At 46.0% G+C, this 17,119-nt stretch overlaps 2 protein-coding genes across 3 annotated transcripts in view; one reads left to right on the forward strand and one right to left on the reverse strand.

The window, feature by feature from the left end:
* TMEM104 (transmembrane protein 104) overlaps positions 1-17,119 on the forward strand; it is a 495,754-nt gene that overhangs the window by 218,232 nt on the left and 260,403 nt on the right. The gene's annotated exons all lie outside the window — the stretch shown is intronic.
* GRIN2C (glutamate ionotropic receptor NMDA type subunit 2C) overlaps positions 6,820-17,119 on the reverse strand; it is an 87,783-nt gene continuing 77,483 nt past the window's right edge. The window contains exons 11-12 of the mRNA XM_060252557.1: positions 13,428-13,660; positions 6,820-9,024 (exon numbers count right to left, since the gene is read on the reverse strand). Of these exons, the coding sequence (XP_060108540.1) occupies positions 7,471-9,024; positions 13,428-13,660 (1,787 nt within the window). The 3' untranslated portion in view covers positions 6,820-7,470. The remainder of the gene's footprint in view (positions 9,025-13,427; positions 13,661-17,119) is intronic.

A 17,119-nucleotide genomic window follows, 5' to 3' on the forward strand; every position in this document is an offset into this window, starting at 1 on the left:
ACAAAAAGACGTTTTCAAGGAACAATCCTTTAATGTCCACTGCCTTCCCAGATGTTTTGGGGTAGTTATCATGATCCTCCCAGGATGCCCAGAAGGATCTTTTCTCAAACTGTAAAGAACTGAAAAACTGCCAGCCTTGGGTCACATTATATTTTGGAGCCTCTTTAGCAGAGGACAGCAGGGAACGCTGGCTACAATGAATCATCTGCCTTGGGAATCATCAGAGCCACTGTACCCAAATACTGTTCCCTTTCCTCCAATATTGTCACAGCTGGGTAGGTTTTGAGTAATTATTCCAAAAGGCAGCTTAATTTGGTTCCATTTTTTTTATTCAGGGTTTGTGCCTGTTGCAGGGGCAGGAGGGGGGAGCAGGAGCCCAATACCGAGGGGATTAATTGCTAGGGGGAAATGAAGGGGAGGGACGGTGGCTCAGTGGTAGAGCATCTGCTTGGGAAGCAGAAGGTCCCAGGTTCAATCCCCGGCATCTCCAACTAAAAGGGTCCAGGCAAATAGGTGTGAAAAACCTCAGCTTGAGACCCTGGAGAGCCGCTGCCAGTCTGAGAAGACAATACTGACTTTGATGGACCCAGGGTCTGATTCAGTATAAGGCAGCTTCATATGTTCATATGTTCAAGCTAGGACAGGAATAGATTTTTACTAGCCTCAGATGGGTCAGGAGGGTGATATCTGCCACCTGTTTCCATTATGCGGTGGGTGGGTGTGTATTGTCAGCGTGTTTTGATTCTGAGAATATGTAATGAACCTTTTTTCTTCACTGCGTTTCAGCACGCCCTTTTGTGGGTTCCTTGCCGAAACGGATTTTACTGACCTGTTTCTAAGCGGATGCAGCATTGTTTAGAAAAAAACAAAAGGCACAGTGCACATCTCCCCTCGACATGGTTTGGTGACCAGAAGTGAGGGCTGAGGTTAGCAAGCTTGTTTTTTCCGATTGAGGAATTTTGCAGTAAAAACCCAACTCCCATGCTATTGCTACCCAGCAGCCGCTTCAGTCATTCACTTTCCAGTCTGGGAGATCCGGGTGGGCAGCCGTGTGGGTCTGAAGCAGTGGAACCAAGTAGGAGTCCAGTGGCACCTTCAAGACCAATAAAGTTGTATTCAGAATGGAAGCTCTTGTATGCATGCATCAGACAATGGAATGGGCTACAGTGAGCAGAGCTACTTATAGCTGGTGGGCGGTGGTTAAGAGCCAGCTTGGTGTAGTGGTGAAGTGTGCGGACTCTTATCTGGGAGAACCGGGTTTGATCCCCCACTCCTCCACTTGCACCTGCTGGCATGGCCTTGGGCCAGCCATAGCTCTGGCAGAGGTTGTCCTTGAAAGGGCAGCTGCTGTGAGAGCCCTCTCCAGCCCCACCCACCTCACAGGGTGTCTGTTGTGGGGGGGGAAGGGAAAGGAGATTGTGAGCCGCTCTGAGACTCTTCGGAGTGGAGGGCAGGATATAAATCCAATATCATCATCTACCTCACAGGGTGTCTGTTGTGGGGGAGGAAGGGAAAGGAGATTGTGAGCCGCTCTGAGACTCTTCGGAGCAGAGGGTGGGATATAAATCCAATATCATCTTCTTATCTGGGGAACCGGGTTTGATTTCCCACTCCTCCACTTGCACCTGCTGGCATGGCCTTGGGTCAGCCATAGCTCTGGCAAAGGTTGTCCTTGAAAGGGCAGCTGCTGTGAGAGTCCTCTCAGCCCCACCCACCTCCCAGGGTGTCTGTTGTGGGGGAGGAAGGGAAAGGAGATTGTGAGCCGCTCTGAGACTCTTCGGAGCGGAGGGCGGGATATAAATACAATATCTTCTTATCTTCTAAGAATTCAAAGTGGTACAAATTTAGAATCCAATGGCAAAATAGTGAAATTAACAAACTGAAAGAACATTTGGTCTGGATAGCATTTGCACGGGAAACCAATAAAGCAGTAACAGAATGGAAGAATGAGGCAATAAATGTTGTCTCTCAAGCAATAGAGCAATTAACAGACAACATTTATTGCCTCATTCTCCCATTCTGACATGTTACTGTTTTATTGGTTTCCCACGCAAATGCTATCCAGACCAAATGTTTTTTTCCAATGTGTTAATTTCACTATTTTGCCATTGGATTCTAAATTTGTACCACTTTGCATTCTTAACCACTGCCCACCAGCTGTAAGTAGCTCTGCTCCCTGTAGCCCATACTTCATAGTCTGGTGAAGTATACTTTAATATAAAAGCTGATATTCTGAACAAAACTTTCCAGTCTGAAAATAATGATATGAAGGCTTCTGATCTGTATCTTGATGCCTTCGGACTTGGAACAGGCAGCGATGCCTCTGACTCACCTCTGACTATCCTCACAGTGCAGGAATGCGTTGTCACCCTGTGCTGTCCAGTTACAGGTTAGGAATTATAACATACACCAGCAGCTGTAATTTGTTCTCAGCTGTGCCCTTGATCCAATTGATGCACCAAAGCCCTAGATGGAGTGGAAACAACCAACATGGCATTCATTTGGCAGGTGGCAGCTTCACCTAGGTGAATGACTCACAGGAGAGGGGTTTGTTGTCTCTGAAGTCACATCCTCTGCTGATATGTGAGGTGACTTTGGCAAGTCATACACTTTCTCCCGCACGTTTTTGATGCAGCAGCCACAAACCCACAGGAACTATTACTATTATTTTTAGGTTTGCTTGTGTTTTGTTTTGCTTGTGCTGTGCTGAGTCTTCAGAGCAAGGTATGATGCTATGATGAAGATAATTATTCTTTCATGGGGACAGGAGGGTATTCCTAAGTGGAGAAACCTTCCTCTGCTTGTGAAGAGATAGGGGTGATGATGATGATGAAGATGACTGCAGATTTATACCCCGCCCTTCTCTCTGAGTCAGAGTCTCAGAGCGGCTTACAATCTCCTATATCTTCTACCACTACAACAGACACCCTGTGAGAAGAAGACAGCAGGTTTATACCCCGCCCTTCTCTCTGAGTCAGAGTCTCAGAGCGGCTTACAATCTCCTATATCTTCTACCCCTACAACAGACACCCTGTGAGAAGAAGACGACTGCAGATTTATACCCAGCCCTTCTCTCTGAGTCAGAGTCTCAGAGCGGCTTACAATCTCCTCTATCTTCTACCCCTACAACAGACACCGTGTGAGGTGGGTGGTGCTGAGAGAGCTCACACAGCAGCTACCCTTTCAAGGACAATTCCTGCGATAGCTATGGCTGACCCAAGGCCATTACAACAGGTGCAAGTGGAGGAGTGGGGAATCAAACATGGTTCTTCCAGATAAGAGTCCGCACACTTGACCTCTACACCAAACTGGCTCTACACTACACCAAAGTAGTGCTTCCTTTGAGGGGAAATATATAGAACTGTGGAGAAAGTTTGCCTTATATTTGGTTCCCCTCCTCCAAAACAACCCTCTATTTCCTTCCCACTTTCCCCCTCCTTCTTAAGACCAGCTGAGAAGGAGAAGGTAAAGCTCTTTATGGGCATGCCCAGGTGAGAGTTCAGTTTATATTTGCTAGTTTTTCACCTGTCCCAGACCCTTGATCTCTTAGAGGCGTTTCAGGCACATTCTCCCAATATGACTCAGTCACTACCTCAGGTTGCCTAGGATTACAAGGATTACTCCCACTGGATGGCACTGCCATTTGGCCCTCCACCTTACCCTCATTTCATACTGAAGCTAGCTGTCAATCTGTATCTCATCTAGGCTCCAGCACTGAATATGTAAACAAGAAGAAGATGATATTGGATTTATATCCCGCCCTCCACTCCGAAGAGTCTCAGAGCGTCTCACAATCTCCTCTACCTTCCTCCCTCACAACAGACACCCTGTGAGGTAGATGAAGATATTGGATTTATATCCCGCCCTCCACTCCAAAGAGTCTCAGAGCAGCTCACAATCTCCTTTACCTTCCTCCCCCCACAACAGACACCCTGTGAGGTGGGTGGGGCTGGAGAGGGCTCTCCCAGCAGCTGCCCTTTCAAGGACAACCTCTGCCAGAGCTATGGCTGACCCAAGGCCATTCCAGCAGGTGCAAGTGGAGGAGTGGGGAATCAAACCCGGGTCTCCCAGATAAGAGTCCACACACTTAACCACTACACCAAACTGGCTCTCAAACTATCCTATCCTCTATCAATAGGCACTGCCATATTGCAACCAGGGGGAAAAGGTAGCCCTGAAGCCAAGCCACTTTACACATTTAGGAATAGCTCTTGGACCAGCACAAACAATCTTCCCTCGCCTGTTTATAAAATGGCAAATAAGACTTTCAGTTAAAGCCTGTGAAGAGTTACTGAAGTCTGAGTCTATTGGAGTAACACTACATAAGACTGCACAATCAGAGTTGCTGCCTAAGAAGCTGCGGGCTTGGGCATCCAGGATATGCCTTATCTTAAATTCCTTTTTTGTCCTTTACCAGCACCATAGTTTTGTAGTTTCTCAGGTCCAAGGGACAGGGTGCCTCCAGCCTGATTTTGACACCAACAATCAGGTTTCCAAAGGCTCCAGCATGATTCAGATTGAGACAATACTGCAGCGAGGAGAAGGGCTTTCAGTCTCCTTCCCGTATCATTTTCTCAAACTCCAGTGGCCCTAAAGGTAAAGGTTCCCTGTGCAAACACCAGTTGTTTCTGACTCTGCGGTGATGTCACATCACAACATTTTCACGGCAGACTTTTTACGGGGTGGTTTGCCACTGCCTTCCCCAGTTATCTACACTTTTACCCCCAGCAAGCTGGGTACTCATTTTACCGACTTTGGAAGGATGGAAGGCTGAGTGAACCTTGGTGGTGTCATTTCCCCTGTTGGAGGCTGTTTGGATACTGATGAGCGATCCATGTACCCTCTATGGGGCATATAATGCCCCCTGGGGAGGTTTTGTGCTGAGAAGATGGCACACCACAATCATGATCCAAACTGGGGCTGTGGACACTTGGAAACCAAATTTCCCCCATTCCTGACATCTGACGATTAGTGTCAAAACTCAGGTCGGAGGAATCCTAACCCTATGTGTTAAAATGTGTAAAAAAAACAGTGTCAAAATCAAGTTGTAACATATAGGTCTGGCCTCAGTTGCACTATGTGCGCACGCATGCCTGTGTGCACACCAACCGGTCCAGTGGGTTTTTGGGGCCCTCCTCTGGTCTACCCCTATCATTGGAATATGAAATATGGAAGAATAACTGTACAGTGCAAGGTGAAAAAAAAGAAAGAAAATCTTCTGTCACGCCAGCAGCCAGTGCAGCTCCCAGCACTTTTCACCCTGATATGCCACCTTGTTCCAGCTACTTAGCAGGCCTCATGTGCTCCCAACACACACAGCTCCAATTCAGAAAGGTGGCAGCTCTAGCGGTGAAGGCAAATGAAGACATGTTTTGAGTCATACCAACCTCTCATGCTCTCTGGTGACATTAAATGAAAAATTAGCAGTTAGGTGAAGACTCTTGCTGTGACTATAATGAGACAAAGCGAATGAAGCAAAAAAACAAGCCTTATGGAAATGAAGAGACAGTATATCAAAGTCCACCCGCCCCCCCTCCCGCCCTGGAGCCAAATTGAACGTATTTCCTTGGATTTTCAGTTAATCTGCTGAACTTTCATACTGTCAAGTTGCCTTTAAGTACATGGAGGAGGGGGTGACCAGGTGGGGCAAAGCCAAGCTGTGATATTTACCAGATGCTGGGCAGGCAATATTTCAGAAACTGGATGAATCAAAAATTAGCATTTTTGTGACCCGGAGAAGTGAGAAGCATTCCTAGGCAGCACTAAAGCTCATGTTAAAATTGTCATTGTGAGCTACTGCACTTGCATTCCACTACTGTATACAGAATGGGATAGATCCTGCTTGCTTTTCCACTGTGGAGGAAGGAACTACCCATACAGAAACACACACCCCTTTGGGCTATGCTAGGAATCTTCAGTTCCATGTGGAAAACTGCCACATGGGATGGGGACTGCTGCAAGGAGTAGAATCGGATGGGAGCAAGCAGAAAAACTGGTAGGATCCAGTCCAATGACAATCGTTCTGCATACCTGCTATGAGTACATCCAGCAACTCCAAACCATGCTTGCACATTTCAGTCTATACCAGGGGTGGCCAAACTGTGGCTCGGGAGCCACATTTGACTCTTTCACACATCGTGTGTGGCTCTCAAAGCCCCCAATGTCCAGTCAGCCAGCTTGGAGAAAGCCTTTGTCTCTTTAAATCACTTCACCAAGCCAAGCCGGCCAGCAGCTTGGAGAATGCATTTAAAGTTAATGTTGCTTTCTTTCCACTACTCCCTCCCTCCCCCATCTATTTGCCTCCCTGTCTGCCTGCCTGCTTTCAAACATCTGATGTTCATGTCTTGCAGCTCTCAAACATCTGACTTTTTTTTTTTTCTGTGTGGCTCTTATATTAAGCAAGTTTGGCCACCCCTGGTCTATACAATTGTAACAGCCCCTGCATGCCTCATAATGGAAGACATCTATAATGCTTGAGTTTATGTAGCAACTTTACCTACAGAACAACACAGACATCACTAAGTAATAGGTACCTATAATGGGTAACCTGGAAGTATGGGCTCTGAGAAGCAATATGCTTATTTCTTGGAGGATTGTGTGTGTGTGTGTATATATATATATATATATATAAATCAACCGGTTAATGCTTTCTTTTCCAACCTGTGACCTCAGCCTTGGATTCAATGTGGACTTTCCTCTTGGTTTCCTTGCAAAACATCACCCCGTATCCCTGGCCTCTTAACCCTAAGGGTATTGTGGGAAGCAACCTTATGCTAGGCCATCCAAAAAGGACAGAATGAAGAAAGCAAAGGGAATGAATACATTTTAAGAAGTGTGTCTTTAATAACCTCTGTTTTGGCATTTGGGGTTCTGTACGAGGAAACAGAAAGTAATGTAAACACTAAAAATATCACACTTATGTGCCTGTAAGTCCTTTGTACAGTCCCCATTTAGGTCAGTGCATATGGGAAAGCAAGATAGTTCTAATTCTTAGCAGGCCGTTGGGCATCTCCAGCTGTGTCACAGAGAGCATGCTCTGAAAGCTAACTGGCACTGAAATGTAAATGGTTGACACTGACATCGATACTTAAGCTATCCACGGAGACAGCATGCCTGTGAATCACCATCACGAGAGTCTTCTTGCGCGTGACGAGTGTCCCAGAGCCTAGCAATGGAAGACTTTGGAAATCAGTCATTCGTGTGCCTTCGACTGCTGCTGCCTTTTGTTTGTTTTGTTCCATCCGTGGATGAAGGAGAAAGGTCACTTGCTCTTATTTTGATCCAGGTCAGCAGAAAAGAGACAAAGATCTTCCTCACTGATACCAGCTGAGCATGAAGCAGCAGACCGGGAAAGTCCAACTTTTGCCCTTATTGGGGTTGCTGGTCTCCAGTGAGTGGTCCCTCCCAGCATGTATGAATTATGGTTACAGATCTAGTATCAACGCTCTCAGCATCATCTCCATTTCCGTCTCAGACTTCAGATTCTAGGCTAGAGATACGCCTCCAGGATCTTGTTGTATAAGGGCTGTACATCCTCCGGGTGGCCAGAAAGTCCCTCCTATTTGTGTCAACCAACTGGAGAAATGTCGGATCCACCCTGCTCCGTTCCCTGCAGTCTCTGTATGTGCTACCAAAGTACATGCTCTTTGGACCATGCTCATGGACCAAGAAATCCCTGCTGCATGGGGAACAGGGAGCTCGAGTGAAACAGTGCTGGGCAGCACTGGACGGTTCACACAGTCGAGGGAAGCCCTGATAAAGGTGGCCCCAGGAAACAGGAAGGTTTGTGTAAGAGTTCATGTAGGCATACTGCTTGTGCACCACTGTGGAAGAAGCCCTGTGCGTGCCTGAGGTGTTTTGTAGGCAGGCCTCCCGATATGAAGGGAGTCTTGTGGTTTGAGAATGCAGTAGCTGTTGGTCCTTCCAAGGCAAGCTGTTGGCCTCCACACATTTCCTATTGCATGTATGACTTGGCCTGAGGGCACTGGGAGGATAGTGGTGGATTCCATGATGGATTCCAGGCACTGATGTTTTTGGAGCTAGACCAGTTTTGGGGGGGAAGTCTGGCACATCCCCATAGACAGAGGACTTTCCATGATGCTTCCAAATGCCTAAAGACTGGGGTCTCTCATATTGCTCCCAGGCTGACCTTGGGAGGTTAAGCCTGTGGCTCTGCTTCTCCCTCCTTCGCTCTACTGTGTCAAATTCTTTGTACATTAAAGGTCTACAAGTCCTGTCAGCTCTGGGGAAGGAGTTGTGTATGCATGCATGAGGCAAGAAGTGGTTTTCCAAATCCTTTCTCTTCTCAGAAGTGGAAACCAGCCTTGCCATCTGGGCTGAGCTGTCATGTCCACCTTCTCCATGCACCAGGTGAACATTCTGGTGGAACCTTTCCTTTCCTCTAGACATGGGTAGCTTATGCTTATGCTGAGGTGGAAGGAAATCCCTAAGAGACCCTACTGGAGAGTGAGGAGCAGAACTAAGGTGGTTTCCAAGTGGCACGTGATTTTTGATTTGAGTCTGAGGTGTAGTTCTTACCAAGTAGTGTGGTGAGCTGTTCACAGTGGAACCTGGAAGAACTTTATCCTCAGAAAAGCTGCCTCGGAACTTCACTGGATGAAGTATCTGTGGCTGTTCACTTGTCCCTGTCCAGATTTCACTGGCTGGCACCAAAGACTGTTGGGGCATGGGAAGTAATGGTGTAATGGGGCTCCCAAGCTTCTCAGCTGTTGTTGCACTGGAGAACTGGTCTGGCTTGTTAGGACCACTAGTGTTTTGAACCACAAGCTGAGGAGTCCTTAAGGAGAAAGTTGCTTGGAGGTTTTCACTCCGGTTTGACCAATTTTCAATGGTGCGCGTAGCGTTCTCTAAAGAGTTCCCAACACTAGCAGTTGACACCATGTTTTTGGCAGCCTGCAGCATTTTCAACACGTTAGCTTGAGCAGAATTAGCAGTGACATCGGGTTTGTGAACACGAACAGGACTCTCCAGGTTCTGGACTCCATTAAAACAGCTATAGATGCCCTGGGGGAGGGGGAAATAAGATAAAAAGGAATGCAATGATCAAAAAGACTTCCAAGTGAATGGAGAAAAGAATGGCAAATGGGCATATCTTGGGAAGTGATGAGCTGGGGGGAAGTTGGGTTATGCTCAGACTCCAGGTTCATTAAGAATATTAAAAATACAAGGTGACCTCACATAGCTCAAAGACCTGGGAAATGTATAAAACTTTGGGAAAGAGTTCTTGTGTGATTGCTGGTCATATCAGCTCGAGACTACTCATACTATTGTATATCAGATACTTCAGTCACTGGGTGTATTCACACACACAAAATAACACGCTACAACTGGATTTTTACTGGGTAAGAATAGCAAAATCCACTTGCAGACAGTTGCCATATGTAAGCATCCACTGTCTGTTACAGTCAGGAGGGGTTCTTTTTCTTCTTTAAAAAAGCTGCAGGGAAAGAAGATTTTGGCACTTTTATTCTTCAGAAACATACCATGTGTCAGGTCTTGGCCAGCAGGTCTCGATTCCACTATCAAAATCTAACAGTAAAATAAAGATGGGAAGAAAGTCTCTCTCACAAACACCCTGACTTGGATCAGATCATCGGATTATGCCAACTTTGTATTAGTTGAAGTAGTTGATTAGCGGGTTTGTCCCTACAGGCACCTCAAACATTGGCTGATCCAATTCCTTCTACTCTGCATTTTAATCTGATATTTTTTAGATGTTTCCTAAGAAATAGGTGTGTTTCTAATGGCAAAGGATCATTTTTGGACACTGTATTTTCAGGAGTTCACTTCTCCTTAGTGCTCATCCCAGTGTTTTTTAAACTATAAATTTCCAGTGGTTATTTGTTAAGTGCCATTACATTGAGATCCTTAAATAACAATATAATACTATTAATCTGGATTGTTAAACATTTCAGAAAACACAGATTTTGAAGCTAATGCAATGGCTCCCAAACTTTAGTATAACACATTTTATCTGAAGCGCTTCACGGCTAAGAAACAAACATGAAAAGCTGCTTTTATTCCAATACCCAGAAATCCAATCCCAGTTCTCTAAGAACAAATTTTCTCTCTATTGCTTCAGTTCACACCAGCCCAATATTTCATAGCTTAAAATGCATTTTACTTTGATCAAATATGATAGTAGAGGTGGGGGTGGGGGTGGAAACCCAGCTAAGGTGGGTGTTTGTGTTTTTTGAAGGAACAAACAATATGGTCTGGAAATGAGGATTGTGCTGAGGACTGGCAAATCAATTCCTGTTCATTTTTTCTGGTGCATTTCTAATGGGGGAATGATTGTCTTTTTTTTTTGGTTTGGTTTAATCTCAGATACATTTCACATGAACTAAGCACGAGTGATGCATTCCTATACAAATTGCTTTTAAAACCTGGGTGGGGGGAGATTTTGGCAAAAGGAAGATTGAGAGCTATGGGCTTCTTGTCTTGGCAAGTGGGGAGCTCTTCTTACAATCGGGGGATGCATTAGACCATATATGTTAAGGGCCATGGGCTTATCTTGGCTTGGGGGAAAAGGTCTATGCCTCTTTCTTTAAAAAATAGATATAGCATAAGCAGGGGTGATGATGCATAGTCCTCGAGAAATTTTAGACACTGTGTTTTTCCAGCAGGACAGGGAAAAGTTCACACACACTAGAAGAAGATGATATTGGATTTATATCCCTCCCTCCACTCCGAAGAGTCTCAGAGCGGCTCACCATCTCCTTTCCCTTCCTCCCCCACAACAGACACCCTGTGAGGTGGGTGGGGCTGGAGAGGGCTCTCACAGCAGCTGCCCTTTCAAGGACAACCTCTGCCAGAGCTACGGCTGACCCAAGGCCATGCTAGCAGGTGCAAGTGGAGGAGTGGGGAATCAAACCCGGTTCTCCCAGATAAGAGTCCGCACACTTAACCACTACACCAAACTGGCTCTCCCTAGTGTGAAAACTAGTGTGTTTCAGCATATGCAGAGATACCATGTTTTCTTACCTACTATGCATGGTGACGCTGCAAATCACAGCCATTTTCTCTACCTACTAGGTAGGCACATATATGCTACTGTGCAAAAAAAAAAAAAATCAAATGTGCATAAGTCCAGGCCTCATGATCAGTTCCCAGATATTATGTGGAATACTGGTCAAGCAATTTGAGCCCTATGAGTGCTGTTTTAGTACAGCTGGGACTGCTGCAGATTATAATCCCAGAGTAACAAAATACCCAGCCATGGTAACAAAATATTGCTTGCACATTGCAGCAAAAATTAACAGGAGCCTTGTGATAGCTTAAAGATTTGTGTGGACGGCCTATAGGCCAGAAGGCAAGACAGGCGCTTGTGGAGTTTGGAGTGAGCCTTTGAAGTTCCTTTCCACCACCTTAAACTTATGGGTTGCATATTCATGGCACACCCCTATATACATAACCAAGCAGGGAACTTGCCATGTGTAGAATATTTCTTAACCTCTATCTCTCCTCAGTGAATCTGCCCTTCATATTGCAGATGAGAGTCTAGTTGCTGTGAGGAGACAGACTCTTACAAAGCCCTCTGATTTGGCTGCTTGTCTAGAGACACTCTTAACCCTGTGTGAAGATGTGGAATCTTTGCATACATGTCCAGTCACTACTGGAAGAGAAATGGTCCCTTCTTAACCTGCTCTAATTAACAGGGTTCGGTTTGTCTTTTTAACAAGGACATGTCTCACCAACATACCAGATGACAGACTTAGCCCCTAAGAAGACATTTTGAATCCCCTTCAAAGGCAGAGAAACATATCTCTAGCACTGAGGACAATTTTTAGATCACAGGCAGAAATGATTCTAAAACAAATATAAGACTGCACCCACCTATTTATTATTTAAACTGGACTTGTAGATCAGGCTTCTCTATTTAAAAAAAAAAACCCTAAACAAATAAGCAGTTAACATGTGCCAGGATAAAGCAAACAGACATCAAAATCATTCTCTAGTTCTTTCCAGTCTCCAGTTTCCACATCTTAATATCATGGCGAAACAGTCCCCCCAACCAGCCTACAGAGAACTTCCTTAGTTCTTTAACTAATGCTTATCTCAAGAGATATCTTTATTTATGATGTTCTAAGCAGTGTTCCCTCTAAGCTGAGTTAGCATGAGCTAGCTCACAGATTTTTAGCCTCCAACTCACACATTTTTGTCTTAGCTCAGGAAGGATGACTCCAAAACACACTAATTTATGCCGTAGCTCACAATTTTAACGCCAGTAGCTCATAAAGCAGAATTTTTGCTCACAAGACTCTGCAGCCTAGAGGGAACATTGGTTCCAAGGCAAGGGAAAGATACGGAGAAAAATTCCACATCTTAAAATGCCAAATTTAAAACTCCATGCCATATTTCCTTTATATTTTATCTAAGTTTGGCTTGATGACAAATTCTTTACAGTGTTGGTCCCAGGCCTCAATCTAGCTGCTGAAGAAACGCAGTCTGGCCCCCAAGAGTAATGAAATTGTATTCGAAGTGTGAGAACAAGATTATCCATAGTTTTACTTATAAGAAAAAGAAGCAAGGAATGTTTTTTGTATCCGTGATGGGGTTCTCTTCTCATGCCCATTCTAGAATCTTTTAGGTAGGGATTAATTCCTCAATCCCCCACTCTCAGTCAGTGCACAGTTTGAGTATATATAGGTTCAATAGCTGTGAAGAACGCCATGTCGTCACGAAAATAACCTTCATGAGGGACCAATTGTTCCAGCCTTTAGAAGAGGGCCTGGAGCCGAGGGAAGTTTCCCAGAAAATAGCTCCACCAGACCCTTCACCAGGCCCGCCTATGTGATTACCTTGGAGGTGGAGGGACACTAACCAGCCCTATTGCTACCTTGCCCATGTTGTCCGGATCTGTCCTAGGAGGCACCCCCAGCCCAGGTGGGTGGGTTGTGAGGGAGGACCTACTCTTGCTTTCCCTCCCTGGGGGATGGAGCCCCCTTCCTCCTCCCCTCCTGCACAATGCAGGAGGAAAAGAAAGTGGGTGGCGGCTTCCCAACTAACTGACGTGCTGGAGAAGAGCAAGGCAGACGAGCAACTATTTTCTGCCTTGCCACGTGTGGGGGGAGAGCAGAGAGGTAGAGCAGCATGGTGTTGAGTATGTGAAAGGAGGACAGGAAGAAGCTTCCCACTTCACTGCTGGGGAGAGCAATGAGGGCTGCAGCTTCCCACCATCCCACAATTTGGGGAGGGGTGTCACAGGCAGTGTCTTCCGTGCTGCACAGCGGGGAGTGGCAAAGCCCTTCACTGCCTATGGCACCAAAATCATTGAGCCAGCAATGGGGTGACCCTCCATCTGGAAGATAAAAGAACGCTATCCCCAATTTAAAGCATGAAAATATTCTCAAGGGGACCACATGCACCTTCCTGGAGAAGGAACTGTGTGCAAGCATGGCACTTACCCTGCTTATAGCCAAAAGGAAATCAAGCTTGTGAGACTTAGGGACAGAATGTCGCAGCTTCCAATAAACCAGGTGCTCCCAGGCAAAGACCAGCAGGCTCAGCCCCATGGCCACCAGCAGCATGTAGAAGACGCCTGCCATGTTGTCAATGTCTAATTTGCTACTCATCACTTCATTCTTTTCATTTTGACAGATCCCAGACAACCACACAGTCTCCAGCTTCTGGGTTTCCCCTAAAAGACACACAAACACGAACACAAAGAGAGAGGAACCTTTTAACTAAGAACTCAACTTCACATTAGAAGAAGAAGAAGATATTGGATTTATATCCCGCCCTCCACTCCGAAGAGTCTCAGAGCGGCTCACAATCTCCTTTCCCTTCCTCCCCCACAACAGACACCCTGTGAGGTAGATGAAGATATTGGATTTATATCCCGCCTTCCACTCCAAAGAGTCTCAGAGCGGCTCACAATCTCCTTTCCCTTCCTCCCCCACAATAGACGCCCTGTGAGGTAGAAGAAGATATTGGATTTATATCCCGCCCTCCACTCCGAAGAGTCTCAGAGCGGCTCACAATCTCCTTTACCTTCCTCCCCCACAACAGACACCCTGTGAGGTAGATGAAGATATTGGATTTATATCCCGCCTTCCACTCCGAAGAGTCTCAGAGCGGCTCACAATCTCCTCTCCCTTCCTCCCCCACAACAGACACCCTGTGAGGTAGATGAAGATATTGGATTTATATCCCACCTTCCACTCCGAAGAGTCTCAGAGTGGCTCACAATCTCCTTTACCTTCCTCCCCCACAACAGGCACCCTGTGAGGTGGGTGGGGCTCGAGAGTGCTCTCACAACAGCTGCCCTTTCAAGGACAATTTCTGCCAGAGCTATGGCTGACCCAAGGCCATGCTAGCAGGTGCAAGTGGAGAAGTGAGGAATCAAACCCGGTTCTCCCAGATAAGAGTCCGCGCACTTAACCACTACACCAAACTGGCTCTCTCTTAGACATTTATTCATGAGGGTTTTGCACAAATCGTATTAACAATTGTAGTTGTCTACTATTATACTTATTACATACTTTTGGGTTCTTTTTGTTTATTGTTTCCTTGTCATGATTTCCATTTAAACTCTGACAAGCAGGGCTGGATTAAACCCTGTGGAGGCCCCTAGGCAGTTGAAATCTTGGGGGCCACACCCCACCCCACCCCGCTGCCTGCGCCCCCTGCTGCAGCCTGCAGGCACGGTGGCTAAAAAGGCAAATGGAATTTTGGGTTGTACCAACAGAAGCATAGTGTCCAGATCATGCGATGTGATGGTATCGCTTTACTCTGCTCTGGTAAGACCTCACCTGGAGTATTGTGTTCAGTTTTGGGCACCACGTTTAAAGAAGGATATAGACAAGCTGGAATGGATCCAGAGGAGGGCGACGAAGATGGTGAGGGGTCTGGAGACCAAGTCCTAGGAAGAAAGGTTGAAGGAGCTGGGCATGTTTAGCCTGGAGAGGAGGCGGCTGAGAGGTGATAGGATCACCATCTTCAAGTACTTGAAAGGCTGTCATATAGAGGATGGTGCAGAATTGTTTTCTGTTTCCCCAGAAGGTAGGACCAGAACCAATGGGTTGAAATTAAATCAAAAGAGTTTCTGGCTCAACATTAGGAAGAACTTCCTGACAGTTAGAGCAGTTCCTCAGTGGAACAGGATTCCCTGGGAGGTGGTGGGCTCTCCTTTCTTGGAGGTTTTTAAACAGAGGCTAGATGGCCATCTGACAGCAATGCGGATCCTGTATATTTAGGGGGGGGGGGGGTTCGTATTTGTGAATTTCCTGCATTGTGTAGGGAGTTGGACTAGATGACCCTAGAGATCCCTTCCAACTCTATGATTCTATGATAAGAGCCATATAGAATAAATGTCAGAGGTTTGAGAGCCACAAGACATGAATATCAGATGTTTGAGAGCCGCAAGGCAGGAAGGAAGAAGAAGAAGATGAAGAAGATATTGGATTTATATCCCGCCCTCCACTCCGAAGAGTCTCAGAGCGGCTCACAATCTCCTTTCCCTTCCTCCCCCACAACAGACACCCTGTGAGGTAGATGAAGATATTGGATTTATATCCCGCCCTCCACTCCAAAGAGTCTCAGAGCGGCTCACAATCTCCTTTCCCTTCCTCCCCCACAACAGACACCCTGTGAGGTGGGTGGGGCTGGAGAGGGCTCTCACAGCAGCTGCCCTTTCAAGGACAACCTCTGCCAGAGCTATGGCTGACCCAAGGCCATCCCAGCAGGTGCAAGTGGAGGAGTGGGGAATCAAACCCAGTTCTCCCAGATAAGAGTTCGCACACTTAACCACTACACCAAACTGGCTCTCTGGAAGGAAAGGAGGGAGGGAGGGAGGGAGGAAAATAGATGAAGGGAGGGAGGTGGAAAGAAAGCAACTTTAAATGAATTCTCCAACCCATTGGGTGGCTTGGGGAAATGATTTAAAGAGAGACATGCCTTCTCCAAGCCAGCTGATGGGGCAGAGGGGGCTTTGAGAGCCACACAGTATGTGTGAAAGAGTCACATGTGCCTCCTGAGCCACAGTTTGGCCACCCCTGCTATAAAGTAAAATTAATACAATCCTTTTCAGGGCATAAGTATCACCTGTCTTGTGTGAATTCAGCTCAGTTGGCTAAAATAGATGTCATGAAAGAACCATGCTGCCTTATTTTTAAAGTGTGTCATACACTTTTAAAAAAAGCGGTTAATACAAATCTGATCTCAAATCAGTGGGACAATAGAGTTCATCAAAATATAAGAAGCCAGCATGGTGACAATGTCGGATGAACAATGGAGCAGAGAATGTCAAGGGTGGAAAGCTCAGCAGAACCATAACAGCAGATGTACTGCAAAGCAAACGGTACACAGTTGCTGGAAATGGGATGGGGGGGGGGGAAGTGGGTGGAGGATGAGGATGACTATAAATGCATATAGTCAGAGGCAGACAGTGGAGGGAGGGATCTCATAGGTGTACAGTGCAATAGCACAAAGCTGTTGCTGCCCACAAATCAGATCGATATCATCACCCAAAGTTTAGAAATGTAACCAGAGAAATTCAGAGGAAGAGGAAGAAGAAGAAGAAGAAGAGCAAGAATGGCTGGTACCAGAGCGGCTGACTGGCTTGCACAGATCTAGCAGAGCTATGGATGTCAGCCTCCGGGTGAGATCTGGGGATCCCCTGGAGTTGCAACTCATTTCCAGACTACAGAGATCAGTTATCATGGAGAAAATGGATGATTTGGAAGGTGGACTCAAAGGCATTGTAACCTGCTGAGGCCCCGCACAAAGCATTTATTCTAGCTTTCTATTGTACATCCTTTAGTAAACATAGCCCTGAGCCTGCTCTGGCGGGGAGGGTGGGCTATAAATCAAATCAAATCAAATAAAAATAAAATAAAATAAATAAATAGATTTCAGGCTTCAGTGCATATTTTTAACTTAAAACACCTCTACACCCTCTGCTTTTAAAGATTCAGCGCAGAAAAATTCATTCAGACTATAGAATACCACAAGGAGATAGCAGCATTAAACTGCACACAACTGAAAAGCCGAACTTTGCTAGGAATCTACATATGTACATATGTATACCAAATATACATATTGTATACCAAATATACATATTCACTCCTGTGGCAGTGAATTCCACATGTTAATCACC

The sequence above is a fragment of the Heteronotia binoei genome, chromosome 13 (genome assembly GCF_032191835.1).
Source record: "Heteronotia binoei isolate CCM8104 ecotype False Entrance Well chromosome 13, APGP_CSIRO_Hbin_v1, whole genome shotgun sequence".
Classification (NCBI taxonomy): Eukaryota; Metazoa; Chordata; class Lepidosauria; order Squamata; family Gekkonidae; genus Heteronotia; species Heteronotia binoei.